The sequence below is a fragment of the Trachypithecus francoisi genome, unplaced genomic scaffold (assembly GCF_009764315.1).
Source record: "Trachypithecus francoisi isolate TF-2019V2 unplaced genomic scaffold, Tfra_2.0 Contig01440, whole genome shotgun sequence".
In the NCBI taxonomy this organism is placed as follows: domain Eukaryota; kingdom Metazoa; phylum Chordata; class Mammalia; order Primates; family Cercopithecidae; genus Trachypithecus; species Trachypithecus francoisi.
In genome coordinates this window covers 29831178-29846853 of record NW_022681431.1, presented here as the reverse complement: position 1 = coordinate 29846853, position 15676 = coordinate 29831178, and the positions used below count along the sequence as shown (strand labels likewise).

At 55.6% G+C, this 15676-nt stretch overlaps 2 protein-coding genes across 14 annotated transcripts in view; both read left to right on the top strand.

Annotated features, from left to right (window-relative positions):
- Nucleotides 1–5499, top strand: part of ANK1 (ankyrin 1) — a 243895-nt gene extending 238396 nt beyond the window's left edge. For 10 of the 13 annotated variants that reach the window (XM_033232131.1, XM_033232122.1, XM_033232146.1 and 7 more), the window contains one exon: nt 2925–4036. In XM_033232131.1, coding sequence (XP_033088022.1) covers nt 2925–2951 — 27 coding nt within the window. In that variant the 3' untranslated portion in view covers nt 2952–4036. Of the gene's footprint in view, nt 1–2924 lie in introns of all 13 variants that reach the window. The other 3 variants (XM_033232153.1, XM_033232152.1, XM_033232151.1) reach the window with 1 other exon arrangement.
- A 2136-nt stretch (nt 5500–7635) lies between these two features.
- NKX6-3 (NK6 homeobox 3) lies at nt 7636–13838 on the top strand. The gene is made up of 3 exons (XM_033232113.1): nt 7636–8573; nt 10777–10946; nt 12314–13838. The coding sequence occupies exons 1-3, from the start codon at nt 8192–8194 to the stop codon at nt 12551–12553; spliced, it is 792 nt and encodes a 263-aa protein (XP_033088004.1). The 5' UTR covers nt 7636–8191; the 3' UTR covers nt 12554–13838.
- The last annotated feature ends 1838 nt before the right edge of the window (nt 13839–15676 follow it).

The following is a 15676-nucleotide window of genomic DNA, read 5'->3' as shown; positions in this document are numbered from 1 at the left end:
TTAGCCTCCCAAAGCGCTGGGATTACAGGCGTGAGCCACTGTGTGTAGCCTCAAACAGCGACTAATTTATAGAACAGAGCTATTGCAAATGACTAGAATGGGCTGTATGTGTTTCAAAGAGTGAAAGCTGGAGCTTGTGAGTCTAGAATTAAGGCCTCTTCCTCCTGCTTCCAGGTTGTATGGCCTTAAGTCATGTAACAGCCCTGAGCTTCAGTCTCCTCAAGGGAGGATGAAAATAGTCCCTTTCAATGTGTTACACTTCAAGAAAAAGGTTTCAAAATAATAATGGTAACTGTGAGCACTGATGTGAAGAGAGTAAGAACGAACGTATATGCTCTGGGACTCAAATAATTGCAGGTCTTGTTTGTAGTGTGACTCAGAGCAAGTCAAATGACCTCGCTAAGCCTCAGGTTCCTTAGCCATAAAATAGCAATAATGTCAGCATTTCCCTTGTAGGATGGTTATGATGGTTGCTGAGTTTATGTTTGTGAAAGGGCTGTCTAGGGCCGGGCATAGTGACTCATGCCTGTAATCCCAGCACTTTGGGAGGCTGAGGCAGGAGGACCACTTGAGATGAGCCTGGGCAATGTGGTAGGACCCTGTCTCTAAAAAAAATTTAAAAATTAGCTGGCCATGGTGGCATACACCTGTAGTTCCAGCCTCTTGGGAAGCTGAGGTGGGAGGATCGCTTGAGCCCAGGAGTTCAAGGCTGCAGTGAGCTATGATCGTACCACTGCAATCTAGCCCGGACAGCAGAGCAAGACTCTGTCTCTAAATGAAATAAAAATAAAGAATGAAAGAGACTCTTTTCTAACCTTTTGAAAGGTGAGGGGACCCAGGAGAAGAGGCCAGAACAATGCAGGAGTCCTGAGCAGAGTGAGGTGACCTAGATCCTCATCCCACCCCTGTTCTTGCCACCGTGCCTCCAGAGTCTCAGTTTACCAAGGGATGAAATGGGCAGTCATGCCAGCATGATCTCTGAGGTCTGAACTTTCTCTTCTGCTCAGTGCCTGGGCAGTAAAGTAGATGGGAGATCCTAGACTATCTTTCCTAGGCCGCACATTCCATGATGGTCTCTTATTTGAGGAGTGCTTCCCCCTGGGGCAGGCACCGTGGGGAGCACCAGGAGGCTGTTCTTGCCGTCGGTGTTTCTAATCCAACCAGGGAAATATGCAGACATCAAAAAGCACAGACGGACAGAGACGGTAACATTTCTAGAGAGCCAAGTAATTGTTCACATTTATACAATGCTAAGCACCTATGTGTCTTAGCTTTTTTAAACATCACACATCTCTAATGGGTAGGTCCTATTACTGCCCTCATTTTACAGCAGAGAAAACTGAGTCACAGAGTGGGTAAGGCACTTGACTGAGGTCAGGCAGCACGGGACTTGAACCCGGGTGGTCTGGCTCCAGAGTTCATGTTCTTACCCATTCGACTCTGCCATCTCCCGATCAGAAAAGGCAGCCTCTTTTTTTTTTTTTGTATTTTGTATTTTTACAAAATACAAAAGGGAGAGCTTCCAGAGTGGAGAGGGGCCTGCTCCAAGGATCAGGAAGGTTTTGTGGAGTGGAAATGTTAAAGGCGGCAGACAGAACCTCTGCAGAAAGGAGAGCGGAAGGCAGCCTTGACAGGAGAAGCGTGACCAAAGGCAGAGAACAGGAGGGTAGAGGATGTTCAGAGGCTTAGAGGAGACAGTCAGGCTTGACTGATGTGATGGCCCGGCAGTGATGAAAGCATCTTCCCTCTACGGTGACAGCACTGTCCACCCACTGCGGCAGCGGTTCCTGGTTTTACAGTTCTACAGCAGCCCCTGGCAAGGAACCCGGCACCACCCTCCCATCCCTGGGGAACCACCCAAGAGCTGAGTTCTCCCTGCTCCCTTCCAACACTCCTCCCCAACACCTTCACCTGGAGAACCCAAGACAGCAGTATGTCTGGGGATGGCACCACCTGAGGATGAGCTCCTGCCCCCCTGTGTCACTTCCTGCCCTGCCCAAGAGATTGTCACCTCCTCCCTGTTGAAGCATCCTCCTTTCCCCAGCGGTCCCAGGGTCCCTGCAGATAGAACATGAGTGACTGGTCTTGAAAACATGGAGTTTTCACCCCAGGTTGGAGGCTGGAGGCCCCATGGGGACAGGAGAGGTTTCTCACTGTGAATCCCAGGCTGAAGAATGTAGGCTTAGCTCCTCCAGCAAATCTGCTCTTCTCCAGCCTAGGACTCAATACAGGAGGAAGAGAGGAGGATGCATCTCCTTTTCAGAGATCTTGTCCATCTGAGGGGAATGGGGAGAGCAGCCAGAGGCAGCGGTCAGGAAGAACTGTGGACCAGAGCTGAAGGAGAGCTGTCACCCTTGAAGCATGAGCTCCCAAAGCCAGGGCGCACGTCCGCACCATCCCTGGGTCCCCAAGGCTGGCGCATGGCAGACATCAGTGCATGTTGGCAGAGCTGAACTGAGAAAGTGAAGGCATCACCTAACCTCACCTAGCCCCTTCTTGGCACAAGCCCTGGCTCAAGAAAAATGGCCCTTCCTAAGTACAAGGATCTGCTGGGAGGATGTCTCCCCAGGTGACCACATAGGCACAGGGGCCTCTGCTCCTCTCCCAGGACACGGAGCACAGCGCTCTCCTTGGCCCATACAGAGAGGCATCCTGGAGCGCTTGAGCACTCAGAAGGAATTCATGAGGCCTGGGTGGCGGCTCTGAGAACAGCCTCTGCATAGGGAGCAAGAGAAGGAGGGCAGCATCTCAGGAGGTTGGGCCTGTAAGAGCAGCGCCCTCTGCATGTCGCCTTGCCTAGGGAGACTGTTTTTCCTGAGTCAGATTTGGCCTGAGCTGCCAGCACAAAACTCTGTGTGTCGGGTTTTTGCTGGATGTTGCCCTTTTGCATTCTAAGTGACCCCTTCTCTCTTTGTGTCTCCCAGGATCACACCTCGACACCCAACCCCTGAACCTCACACACTCTGCCATGCACACAGGAGGAGAGCTGGACCTGAGGGCCACCGCAGTGGTGCACACGTTCCTCTGGGCTGACGGCATGACCTCTGTAAGGGACTCCCGCTAGTCCCCTCTACGCATGAATGACTGACTGTAGACGCATGACCTCCAGGCTTCAATCCTGCCTCTTGCAATGACAGCTGATCTGTCGGAACCAGGACACAAAAGGAGCAAGAAGCCGGGAGAGAGAGGGACAGAGAACAGGCGCGGGAGAGTGTGTGAACGCAACAGTGAATGAGGGCTTTTTGTGGCTGGGGATGGGTTTTGGTTTTGGGGGGTTTTTTTTAGTTGTTTTGACTTCGCACAGGGTACTTTTTCCCGACCTCATCTGTCAGAAATCCATGTGGGCTTCCTGGAAAGAAAAAAAAAAAAAAAAGAAAAAGAAAGAAAGAAAGAAAGAAAGAAAGAAAGAAAGAAAACTAGGCATGAAATCAGTTTAGCCACCTTAATCTTAAGCCGTGTCCTCATCTGCCCACCCTCCCCAACCCAACCCACACACCTCCATTCCACTTGTGACACCCCCTTCACTCCCTAGTGATGCTCCTCCCAGATCGCTCTACATGACATTCAGGAGACACACACACACACATACACACACACCACTTGCCTCCACTGAATCTACACACAGATGTTACTGTGACTTCTGAAGCTGTATAGACTCTGCTGTGGATAAACTGGAATTTTTTATGTTGTCTCTCTCTCTCTCTCTCTGCCAATTTCAGTACAAGTCATCTTCCAATGGAAAATCATTACCTTGAGAGTGCGTTCGGGGTTCCTTGTGTTAGGGACTTAAGAATCTGAGGCGAGGACTCCCAGGCTTACCTGTAGGGCTCAAAGGGAGCCAGAACCCCATCTGAAAGGGTCTCCTCTCTCAGTTGGGGGACAGGCCGGTGGCTGACCCAGGATTGCACCAGCATGTCCATAGAGAAGAGGTTTTCTATATCTTCAAGCACTATATCATAGTCCGTGTTCAAAGTGTAAACTGTACAGTAATCAGCCTTGTGTATATGAAAAACAATAAATACTATGCAAACCAATAGAAACATTTAGCAGTATGTACAGAGCCTGACAGCACAGCTCCTGAGGACTTCTGTGGCTTCAGGAGAAGGAGCTGTGGCCTGCCTTTCAGTGAAAGAGGAAGGAAAGGTCTAGTGAATGTATTTGCCAGTTCTTAGAAGTTAGGACCACCCAAGGTCTCCCAGAGTGAACTTGGTGCTCTAAGTCCAGGCAGCCTGCAGGCTGGGGGCCCTGGGTGCAGGTGCCAGGCTCGAGGCTGTTTCCTGTCTGTCTCGGTGCCTCCCCTCTGCCCAGCCTCTGTGGCCTCTTGGAGAGGCCAGCCAGGGGGCTCCCTGGATCGCATGACCAGTGGTAGCAGAGTCGGTGGCAGAGAGCCTGGACGCCAAGAGGCCGGGGCCAGGCTCCGGGTCAGGGCAGAAAGGAGACAGACAGCTGGCAGTTCCTCGCCTCGGTGCCATCAGGGAGGAGCCTTAAGTTCCACTAGAGCCTCCGGCCCAGGGAGGCCCCAATCAGCACAATCCCTGCCCGCCCTCGCGGCGGGCGCCCCCAGGGCCAGGAGAGAGAGACAGGGCTGGCTCCTCTCGACCCCGGAGCCGCGGTGTGGACGGCCTGGCCCCCTCCGCCCCGCCGCTCTGCGGGAGTGTCCTCGGGACACACTTAAACCTTCCAAGTAGCACAGAAGCCCCCTCCACATCAGAGGCCCCCTGGTCGCGGGGCCTGTGAGCGGAGAGGGGCCCTGCCTCCCCCACAAGTCCGCCCTGATGCACCCAGGGCCGAGCAGGCCCCGGGGCGGCCGAGGCACCTTGTCGGCCGGGGGCGGGGCTGCTTTTGCTTCCTTAGAGGGGCGGGCAGGGAGAGGAAGCTCTAGCTCCGGGCCTCAGTTTCCCCGAGGCTGCCTCTGAAGAGCTGCAGGGCGAGCCCGGATGGCTGCCGTCGCCGCCAGAGGCCACCCCGGCCCGGCCTCCAGGGCGCAGAGGCGCCCCCATCCATCCCCCCATCCCGGGGGCCACGGCAGGGGGGTCGCGCAGCACGGCTGGGACCGATTCGATGACGGCCCAAGGAAGCTGGGCGCAGGGCTCGCCTCCCACGCCTCGATCCTGCACCTTCCTCTCCCCAGGTCGCCGCTGCAGCCAACCCAGTAGCCCCCTTAGCGCCCCCGCGGGCCCCGCGGCTCCAGGCTCCGCTTTGGCACCTCTGCTCCGGCTGGCATGGCTGCACGCTCCGGCTGCTAGTAGGAGCCCTTAGGGGAGGAGTTTGGGGTCTCCACACGATGCCTAGAGAATGCTGCAGTCTGCACATTAGACGCTTTTTAGAAGTTTTGAAATTACCTTGATTTTTTTAATTGTTATGAAAATGGATATTTTCTTGACTCTCCCACATGCTCTGTTACGGGAGAGAACCCCCTACCCTACTCTGATGTATAGACCATTCTCCCTACACCAGCCGAACCAATGTCAAAATTAATAAAGAAATGGACTAATGGCACAGGGCTCTATCTCTCCTTCCCACTCGTCTTTTGGGGGTAAGGGGTGCTGAGGCCAGCCTAAAGCCTAGGTTGGGATGTGAAGGAATCTATGAGTGGGGCTCAGGTCCCAGAGAGCCTGCCAATGCCGAGTCCTCCCAGAAGCCTGGACAATCCCTTAATCAGGACCCCTGACCTGGGAGAGGCCTCCAGAGAGGTGGCAGAGTAGATTTCTATTCCACCTGATAGCTCCCATGAGATGGGGAGAAGCTGGGGGTCGGGGGAGGGGGCACCACAACTCACTAAGATTCTTGGCCAGGCCCCCAGCTGGCATGCACTGAGGGGGCTCCCCAGCGTTCCCCAGGAAGGCATCTGGCCCCAGTACTCAATGCCATTCAAAGTTCAAGAACTTGTTCTTGCTATAGGGAAAAAATTGCCCTGTTTCTAGCTAGTTGCTAACACTTCCTGCAAGGCTGGTCACCAAGCTGACCTCAGTTTCCTCATCTGTCTAATGGAAGAATGGATTAGGTGGTTGCTAAAGTCTCTTCAGTTTCTCATCCTAGGGGCGCCAGACACCAATGCTTTTGTCAGGCTTGGCATTAATTAAGAATCAAATCATTGGCTGTGGCTTTCCTGCCACATAAATTCCCCATCATGAGGGGGTGACGGAGTCAGAATCCCAAGGCCCCTGGAGCACCCCAGTCCCACCCCACTCCAAGCCTCTCTCCTGGAATCAGACAGGCCATCCAGGCCAGTGGGCAACCGCAGCAGGTCATCTGCAGCACCCAGGGGGCTTTTCAAAATGCAGTTTCAGAATCACAGTTGCCTGGGTGGGATTGGGTGGTGACGCTGAGAACCAGAACCAGGTCTATCAGATGGCTGTGGCATGCAGCCTGGTGGCAAAGCCATCTCAGACGAAGACATAGCTCTTTTCCCTTTAAACCAAATCTGTAGAGAATCATTCCACACCCTTTGTGAGGTCTTTCTTGCATAACCTAAATCTTTATGCTACAGAGGGTCAGCTTCTGCATGAGAAGGAAGCTCGCCCTGAGCCCTGGGGTCCTCTGCTCCCCACTGAAAACCAAGATGGCCTGGAAACCCAGGAGAAGCTCAGTGAAGCAGTGCCTCTCGTCTCCCACCTACCAGGGCGGCCTCTGGGGAGTGAGAGATCAAGCTCTGCAGAGCTCATGCCTGGTCAGGAAGGGCTCTGAGGCCACCAGGCACAGAGATGAGCAGAAATCCATCTGTCTGGCAGTCACAATCTTTCCTAGCATTTTACATGTTCAGGCCAGTGGCATGCTTGCTAGTTTCCATTTTTAGAGAAAAACTGCAGGGAAGAATCCTGCCCAGTCCAGAAGTCACCCATATACCTGGAACGTGGGCTCCAACTCCTCTATACCTTGGTTTCCCTGTTTGTAAAATGAGAGTTTCCCTCAATAAAGCCTTGTACATTATAAAAATTTATTCGAGAAAAAAAAAAAAAAGCATATGCATGCTCTGTGATTCAGCCCAGTCCTGTGCATCAACTACTAACTGAGCACCGACAGAGTGCCTGGCACTGGGCTCCACCACCCTCTCAGCCATCAGGGATTTCAAACCTGGGCACCACACCAGACAGAGCATGGCCATTGCTCCAGCCGAGGCACAAATGAGGAAGAGATTCTGATAGGGAGTTCAGGGAAGGCCGACCAGAGGTGGAGGCAAGAACACGCGTGCAGGGTGGCCCTCTCTTCAGCCTCTTGCAGCTGGAGGAGGCACACCCTGGCACTGTCAGGGCTGCCCATTCCCCACCCTGCCTTCTGCCCAGCAGGCTCCCACCCTAGGCTCTCAAGCCAGCCACAGGGACTTGCATCCCCCAGAAAGCAATGCCACTCGGCCTCTTACCCCATCCCCACACTTACCCAATCTTAAGCCACTTACCCCATCCCCCCATGAGGAAGGGAAGGAAGAGGCTGTGTTCTCCTGTGGAGCTTGGGCATCTGCGCATAAAGGGGCCGGCGCAGCTCCGGACAGTGGCCTCAGAGTTCGGCCTTATCTCCCCCAGGGAAACAGCTGCTTGGGAGCCTCCAGGGGCCCCCAGACACTCACCTTTTCCTAGATGCTAGACTTGCGGGGAGCAGATGGACCCTCTGGCGATGAGCAGGGCTTCTAGAGCTAATTCGCTCTCTGTCTTTCTCACACACACGCGCGCGCACGCACACACACACACACACACACACCCTGGCTGATTTTACAGTCAATCTTTCAAAGTGCAATTTGTCTAGGAAAAGCCAATGTGAGGCCCGTGTGTGCCCCGACCAATGGTGGCGCGGCTCCGGCGGCTCAGCCAGTCTCGGGCCTGTATTCTAATGGGCCGTATGTTTATCAGGGAAATGTTCCTTCTCTGAACTTAAAACTTCTCATGTAGGGTCCCCAGACTCAGAGGCAGAAAGGGGGTCTGAGCTGAGGCGTAGGGAGCCACCCCGTCCAGCCAGGGCAAGGAGAGAGGCCAGGAGCCCTGGGGAGGCCTCCCACCTGCCCCAAGCACCTGACTTCCGAGCAGCTGACCCGGTGCGGGTGCCTGGGCCAGGGCCTGGCTGAGGCCTCAGGTGGGAGGCAGTCAGGGGCTCAGAGCTGGTCCTGACCCCCCAGGCCTGCCATGAGATTTGGGGCTAGAGTGTGGGCTCTTGGGTTTTAGGGGCCTGGAGAAGCCTTCCCTGTCCTGACTGGGAGATCATGGAGTCCAACCTGCAGGGGACGTTCCTGCTGAACAACACGCCGCTGGCTCAGTTTCCAGAGATGAAGGCCCCTGTGTGCCAGTACTCAGTGCAGAACTCCTTCTACAAGCTCAGCCCCCCGGGGCTGGGCCCCCAGCTGGCCGCGGGGACCCCCCACGGGATCACGGACATCCTGAGCAGGCCCGTGGCTGCACCGAACAGCAGCCTCCTCTCCGGCTACTCCCACGTGGCAGGCTTCGGGGGGCTCAGCTCGCAGGGGGTGTACTACAGCCCCCAGGTAGGAAATTTTTCCAAGGCTGGGAACGAGTACCCCACCCGGACCCGGAACTGCTGGGCGGACACAGGCCAGGACTGGCGAGGCAGTCGGCAGTGCAGCAACAGTGAGTACGGGGCCTCCCCAGCCACTTACCAGCACCCACCAGGCCCCGGGGGGCAGAGAACAAGGAGGGGCCTCCTCCCAGGCACCCCGCACCACTGCCTTCTCCCCCAGCCACCATTAACCCCTGGACTCGTGGCCTCAGCTCAGTGCAGGCTGAGTTCTACCCGCTCTTCCTTCCCATCCAGCAGTGCTTGGACACAGGTGTCTGAGCCACCCCCCTCACCTGCTGCCACCTTAGCTGCCCTCCTAGGGCCCCCGGGAGTTCCAGATCTAGAGAAGGCCCCATAGCCCACACCTGCAGGGTCCAGCAGGCAGCCCAGCTTGCTTCTGCAGCCCAGGGCGCATGCATCCACTTCTTCACCCAAAGCAGGCAAATGCTACCCTGTGAGGAAGATGTCCCAGCTTACCTTCCCAGACAGCCCTGGCATCACTCAGGGGTGCAGAATGCACCCTGACCCTATCCAGGTCCAGCCTTTGAGCCAGGGGGCTGATGCCCACCACATCCTCTGGTTTCTAGCAACAGCAGCCGCACCAAGTAGCCTGTCTCCAGGAGTTGCTGCTGAGCCCAGCTGAATTTGGTCCTGGCTGTGGGGAAGCAGAGGGCCTCTTCTCAGCCCACCCATCCCTCAGCCAAGGTTTTCAGAGGGTGGGCCTGTGATGCCATTCAGGGTTACTGGAGGAGGTGGCAGGGCATGCCTGGGCAGATGAGGCTCCACTGGGAGGCAGGGAGGTGAGGGTTTTTGGAACCTTCCCTGTGCCACTGAAACCCTGCCCACGTCAGGCAGGGGCCTCCACTTCTGTCTGATCTCTGGGCTCCCCCACACCAATAGGGGCTTGGGGCCAACCTAGGAATCCCCAAAAGCACACCTGTCCCCCCATTTGCTACTCTGCCTTGCCAGTCACACTGCCTGACAGCCACCCCTCCATGGGCTGCCACCCATCCCTGTGCCCCTGTAGGTGAAGGCCTCCTCTCTTGGATCCTGTTTTAGGCTTGGCTTCGGGGGCGCTTTAAGCCTCAGCTGGCTCTCTCTTCCCTCCATCTCCCCGTCCCCTCTCCACAACCCACACACTACCTCTTCAGCCCTGAATGCAGGTACACACACAGGGACACAGCCAAGAAAGTCAGTGGCTAATGAAGGCAAAGGCAGACAGACTTGAAGATGATCTCTCAGGAGGGCCCTTCCTCTCTCTGTGCCTCAGTTTCCTCACCTGTAACTTGAGCTGTCAGACTGCACAGAACGAGGCCTGACACGTGGGAATTCTGACTCCCCTGAGCCCACTTTCCACAACTCCTTCCCAAGCCGGCTGCCCTGGCCAGGCTGGAGGTCTCTGGCCTCTGTTCCAGGCTCTCTAGGGTGGTTTAAGCCACATAACTTCCAGGCCTGGTGACTTGGGGAAGGAGCAGCTTGGGGCTTGAGGTTCCCCCTCCCTGGTTTCCTGGAGACCTGGGAAGTTGGGTCTCAAGAGCAAGGAAGTTGGCAGAAGCCAGGGGTGGAGGGAATTCACAGGCCCCGGTCCCTAATTATAGGAGAAGGGTGACCTGAAGGGACATCCCTGGGACAGAGAGGGAACTCCTGTTGCCCCTCAGGAGAAGGCAACATCAGTGAGTATTGAGAAATTTAGACAGAGAGGCATGAGGCTCTGCTGCCCCTCAGTCCCCTTACCCTAGGGTAGCTGCCCTCTCGGAGCCCTGTCCACCCAGGCGGGGCAGAGGTCACAGCCACTGTTCTCCAATATCAAGAATGCTGCTCGGCCGGGCGCGGTGGCTCAAGCCTGTAATCCCAGCACTTTGGGAGGCCGAGACGGGCGGATCATGAGGTCAGGAGATCGAGACCATCCTGGCTAACACAGTGAAACCCCGTCTCTACTAAAAAATACAAAAAACTAGCCGGGCGAGGTGGCGGGGGCCTGTAGTCCTAGCTACTCGGGAGGCTGAGGCAGGAGAATGGCGTAAACCCGGGAGGCGGAGCTTGCAGTGAGCCGAGATCGGGCCACTGCACTCCAGCCTGGGCGACAGAGCGAGACTCTGTCTCAAAAAAAAAAAAAAAAAAAAAAAAAAAATGCTGCTCAGGGGAAAGGAATCTTGGTGCTCTGGCAATCTCTGTAGGAAGGAGAGGACGGGCATGGTTGTTGCCCTGACAGTCGTGCCTAGCCTCAGGGTCCCCACTTACTCTACTAACCCCACACTTCCTTCCTCCTGCCAGCCCCAGATCCCCTGAGTGACAGCGTACACAAGAAGAAGCACACCCGGCCCACCTTCACGGGGCACCAGATCTTTGCCCTGGAGAAAACCTTTGAGCAGACCAAGTACTTGGCTGGCCCCGAGAGGGCGCGGCTGGCATACTCCCTGGGCATGACTGAATCGCAGGTCAAGGTAAGTCTGTGCGGGAGATGGCGCCTGCTCTGCAGGGAGGAGCCTGCTGGACAGGACGGCACTGCGCTGGAGAGAGGTGGCCACACAACGCAGCCCCCCAGAGGACAGCTGTACTGGTGTCTGGGCACTGCCTGCCTGCCTAACCCTGGAGCCTGTGGTAATTAACCATAGCCAGGAAAAGGCCATCATCCACTGAGCCCCATTCTCAGAGCCTTATGCGCGGCACCTCATTTCATCATCTCAGCAACCCGGGGAGACGGTATTATTACCCATTTCGCAGATGAAGGTCAGTGTCTGGGAGAGCTGGCAGAGCTGGGATTCAACCCCTGAGGTGGGGACTCCAACCTCAGGCTTTCCCTCTCCCCCCGTATTTGGCCAAAAATTCCAAGCACTGTCGGCAGCCTCTGGCCCAGATTCATGCTTGATGCCTGGAGCAAAAGGAGCTGACCTCAGTTTACCAATCTTTAAGATGAAGACAAGGCCTCCTCCTACTAAGCAGGATCGGATGGGCTATAAGGGGCCTGGAGCCTTGTCGCCCGCCAGGGCTAGGGAAGGTGAGCCCAGGCTCTCCCACTCCACACGCAGGGGCCCCAAATGTCCCCTAAATAGACCTGAGGAGACCTGTTTCTACCGCCTCAGAGTCTGGGGGCAACTTTCCCCACTTTGATGCTAGATCTCTCTTGGGACTTTGAGTTGGGGCACCGAAGCTCAAGAAAGCTCGGAACTGTGCAGGAACTGCTGGCTCAGTGACTTGGCGACGGGCCTAAGGATGCAGCACGGGCAGCTGGCACCTGGGTCTGGGCTTTGCTCAGGGCCCTGGGGCCTCCAAGCTCCCACCCGCTGAGCCCTCCTCATCAGCCGCTCAACTGCCCTGGGGCGAGAGCTGGGGGGAAGAGGCAGACTCCTCTGCATGTCTTTCTGCTTCTGGGGTGCATTCCTGCACTCTTCAACTATCCCAAGGAATGGACCAACGTTACTTTTCTAACCAGGGGAACAATTATTTATGAAGTAGGGTGAGGGTCTATGAAGCCCAGAGGAGGGACTGCTCATAAGCACCTTCCAATGAGTACCGGGGCTAAGCCTTCCACCCCCGCACTCCGCATCTTCCACCTAGAGCCCAGGCGGAGGAAGAGGAAGAGGAAGAGGAGGAGGAGGAAGAGGAGGCGGCGGCAACACGGGGGAGTTGGGGGAGAGGAGGGGAGGGCTGCTGCGCTCACGTTTTAAAATTTTATTGTCCTTCCCCAACAGAAACGTGAATGTGACAGTCACTCCATTGTTGAACCATTTGTTTAGCTGTAGCAGGATGGCTGTTCCCGCGTCCCGTGCGCGCTGTGCCCCTGTGCCATTCACAGTCTTTCTCATCCCAGGTGTGGTTCCAGAACCGCAGGACCAAGTGGCGGAAGAAGAGCGCCCTGGAACCCTCGTCCTCCACGCCCCGGGCCCCGGGCGGCGCGGGCGCAGGCGGGGACCGCGCACCCTCGGAGAACGAGGACGACGAGTACAACAAGCCGCTGGACCCTGACTCGGACGACGAGAAGATCCGCCTGCTGCTGCGCAAGCACCGCGCCGCCTTCTCGGTGCTCAGCCTGGGAGCGCACAGCGTCTGACGCCCGCCGTCCAGGCCCGGGATCCTGGCTGCAGCCCGCGGGGGAATGCCGAGGAGCCTACCTTCCCCTCCCCTTCCCCACGCTGCTGGGGGCGCAGGGACTGAGTCTTCTGATGAGGAGCGCATGGAGGAGGTGGAGGAGGAGCGGCAGGTGCAGGGGAGGAGGCGGAAGAAGAGGAGGGGAGGCGGGAGGGGAGGCGGGAGAGGAGGAGGAAAAGGAGGGAAAGGGGACAGGCATCCTAACTAAGGGAGGAGGAGGCCAAGAGGGAGGCACAGCACTCCTGAGACCTGGAAGCCGCTGCCCCTTGCACCTCCGCGGGCTTCGCCTGCCACTTCTGCAGATTCACAAGTGGACAGAGGACTAAAATGACCAGGCTCTGCAGCCAGAAAACTGGCTGTGGGGTCCCAGACATGCCACTGTGATCCAACTTTTGTGGGGGTGGGGGGCAGGACATCCCAGGAAGGAAGGCAGCTGGCTGGGGAGTCAGAAGACCAGAGTCTTGGGCCCCAAGCCAGCTGCTGGCTGCAGAAGAAAAGACAGGTGAGTGGCCAGGTGCACTCCTCAGACCTGTGCACAGGAAGGATCCCACTGGAGGGGCCAGAGTTGAGCACCTAATCCAGGCTGCAGGAATCTGCCTCCAGGAGGGGAAGTGGGACATCCCAGTGAAGAATAAACGCCCCTGACACTCCAGAATGATGGCCCCTGAGCTGCGGAAATCCCCTTGGCCTCCTTTCTCCGATTTACCCTCAGGGTCAATACCTCTGAGACCGGAAGACTCGGAAACTCCCTGACAACCGGGAAAAGGGGAGGGTGCAGGGAGAAGTGAGGCGGGGACAGTGTACCCAAGGGCTGCCCACCTGGGCATCATTTGGTGCAGATATAAGGACAGGCCCACCCAGAGAGAAGGAACATCCCATCTGGGGAGGAAAGGAAGGGCTGGGAACAGTATCCCTCCAACAAGGCAGGAAAGGAGAAGGAGAGCCCCTCCAACTGGGTGAAGGATGCCAGGGAGGGGCTGAACCACGGCCTGCTGGGAATCATGGCCCTTCCTTTCCTCGGACAATCTTGCGGTCTGGCACTGGAGCTGGTGCTGACAGGGACGCTGGGCAACAGAGTGATATTTTTCACCCAGGTGATCTGAGCTGCTGGCAGGTAGGGGGGTGGGCTGGGGGAGGCGGGTGGGGACTGGTGGTAGAGGAATGCAGCCCAGAAGGGACTGAGCACTTGCCCATCCTTGCTGGCTTTCAAAAAATAAACAGTAAAAATAAAAGTCCCGTGAACCTTATGGCTCCTGTACTTCTGTGAAAGGGACGAACGGCAGGAAACTGGCTGTGAGGTCCCAGACTTGCCAGCTGTGGGGCCTTCCCCGAGGGCCATTGTCTAGTCTCCTGGGGACATTCGTGCTCTGACAGATTGCACAACACAGGTTATTTGCAACCTCGCTGGTAGATGCCAGACACTGTCCCCAGGCGGTGAGAAACCCAAGATGAATTTTATGGGGTCCCTGATCTCCAGGAATTTATACCCTAGTGGGGAAAATGATCTGTGTGGAGAATTGGGTATCATAAGAAAAATAAGGAGGGAGAGACTGGAAGAGCTAACTTTAACAGAACACCTGCTAATTTCTCCCCTGTAGAATGTCTGGATTATCACTGACCCCACAAGAAAACTAGGCAGTAGGTATCATCTTCAATGCATGGAGGAGAAAACCAAATCTCAGAAAGTTCCTAAACCAAGTCACGGAAGTGGGAAGAGGCAACCTCAGAGTAGATCCCAAGGCCCTTTCAGCCACTTCCTTGGGTTGTGAAGGGCACCCTTCAAAACCTTTTCTGTCAAATGAGAGGCTAGAACCAAAAGTAGTTTAAGGCCCTCCAACTTCAACAATCTATGCAACTAGCAACTAGGTTTGACCCCTTTGCTCTCCCAAGAAGTCCATCGTCCATCCTTGGTCCCCCAGGACAGGTGAACCTGGCTCTGGAACCAGCCTGAGAGGGGATGAGGGTGGAGGAAGACCCAGCTAGGAGCATCTCAGAAAGTGGTGCACCCACCTTTCCTAAGACCCTTAGTGCAACCGGAGGACAGTGGGGAACATGACCAGAAAATGCAGAATGTGTGCAAACTTCCACCCTCCATCTGTGAAGATGCCCAAGCTCAGGTGTCAGTCTCTCCCCTTGGAAAGCGGAAAGGAGAAAAGAAGGGACTTGAGCACAATTTCTGTGTGCACACTGAGAAGCCATGCTCTGTCACGGGTGTCCTGAGTGGGTCCTACAGTGGCTACAGCAGGAAAGGACCCTAGAATTCAGCACAGGCTTCAAAGAAGAAAAGTCTTTGTGTCCCTGGGAGGCTTGCGATTCACTGAGTGCTGCAGGCAGGAAAAGGCTATCACATAGCCCAGGTGCGAAGTCACCAAGCAGGTATGGAGGAAGATGCCAGTGACATAAAAACTGTGTTTCCTTATCTTTTTCTGAAGCAATGCTGTAATCTTAACTGCTCTATTGTAGCTGTAATTCTTGCATGTCTGATTCAAGTCGTTTGGGGTCAATATGAAATCAAGCCAGGGGAAAGTTTTTCCCAGGAGACATTTGCTGAGCTAAACAAGACCTCCTTCGACCTCAAAGTTCTGGGTCACCTGCCACTGGAACCTTTAGTTAAAGACTCCAGCTTTCCAGGCTGTTTCCTCTAACTCTACGCCACCTTTCATATACTGCTTGAACATAGGGCCAAGCACAGGAGAGGCACTGCCTCTCATTTCCCTAACGATCATGCTGAAGCATATTCAAAAGACTAGATTTGGAGTTCAAAGGAGGAGAAAACTCAAAGGTGGATGATCCAGATTCCCAAGGGTGATTTGAGATAAGTCTGGCCCTCTGCAGATATACACACGTGTGAATGCATGTGCATGCCTGTGTGTGCATACGTGTGTATGTGTTACTTGGGAGAACACAAGGCTATTTCACTTCGTCCATCATAAAGAAATCATAAGCTGGCCAGGCGTGGTGGCTCACACCTGTAATCCCATTACTTTGGGAGGCTGAGATGGGTAGATCACTTGAGGCCAGGAGTTCGAGACCAGCCTGGCCAACATGGTGAAACCTTGTCTCTACTAAAAATACAAAAATTAGC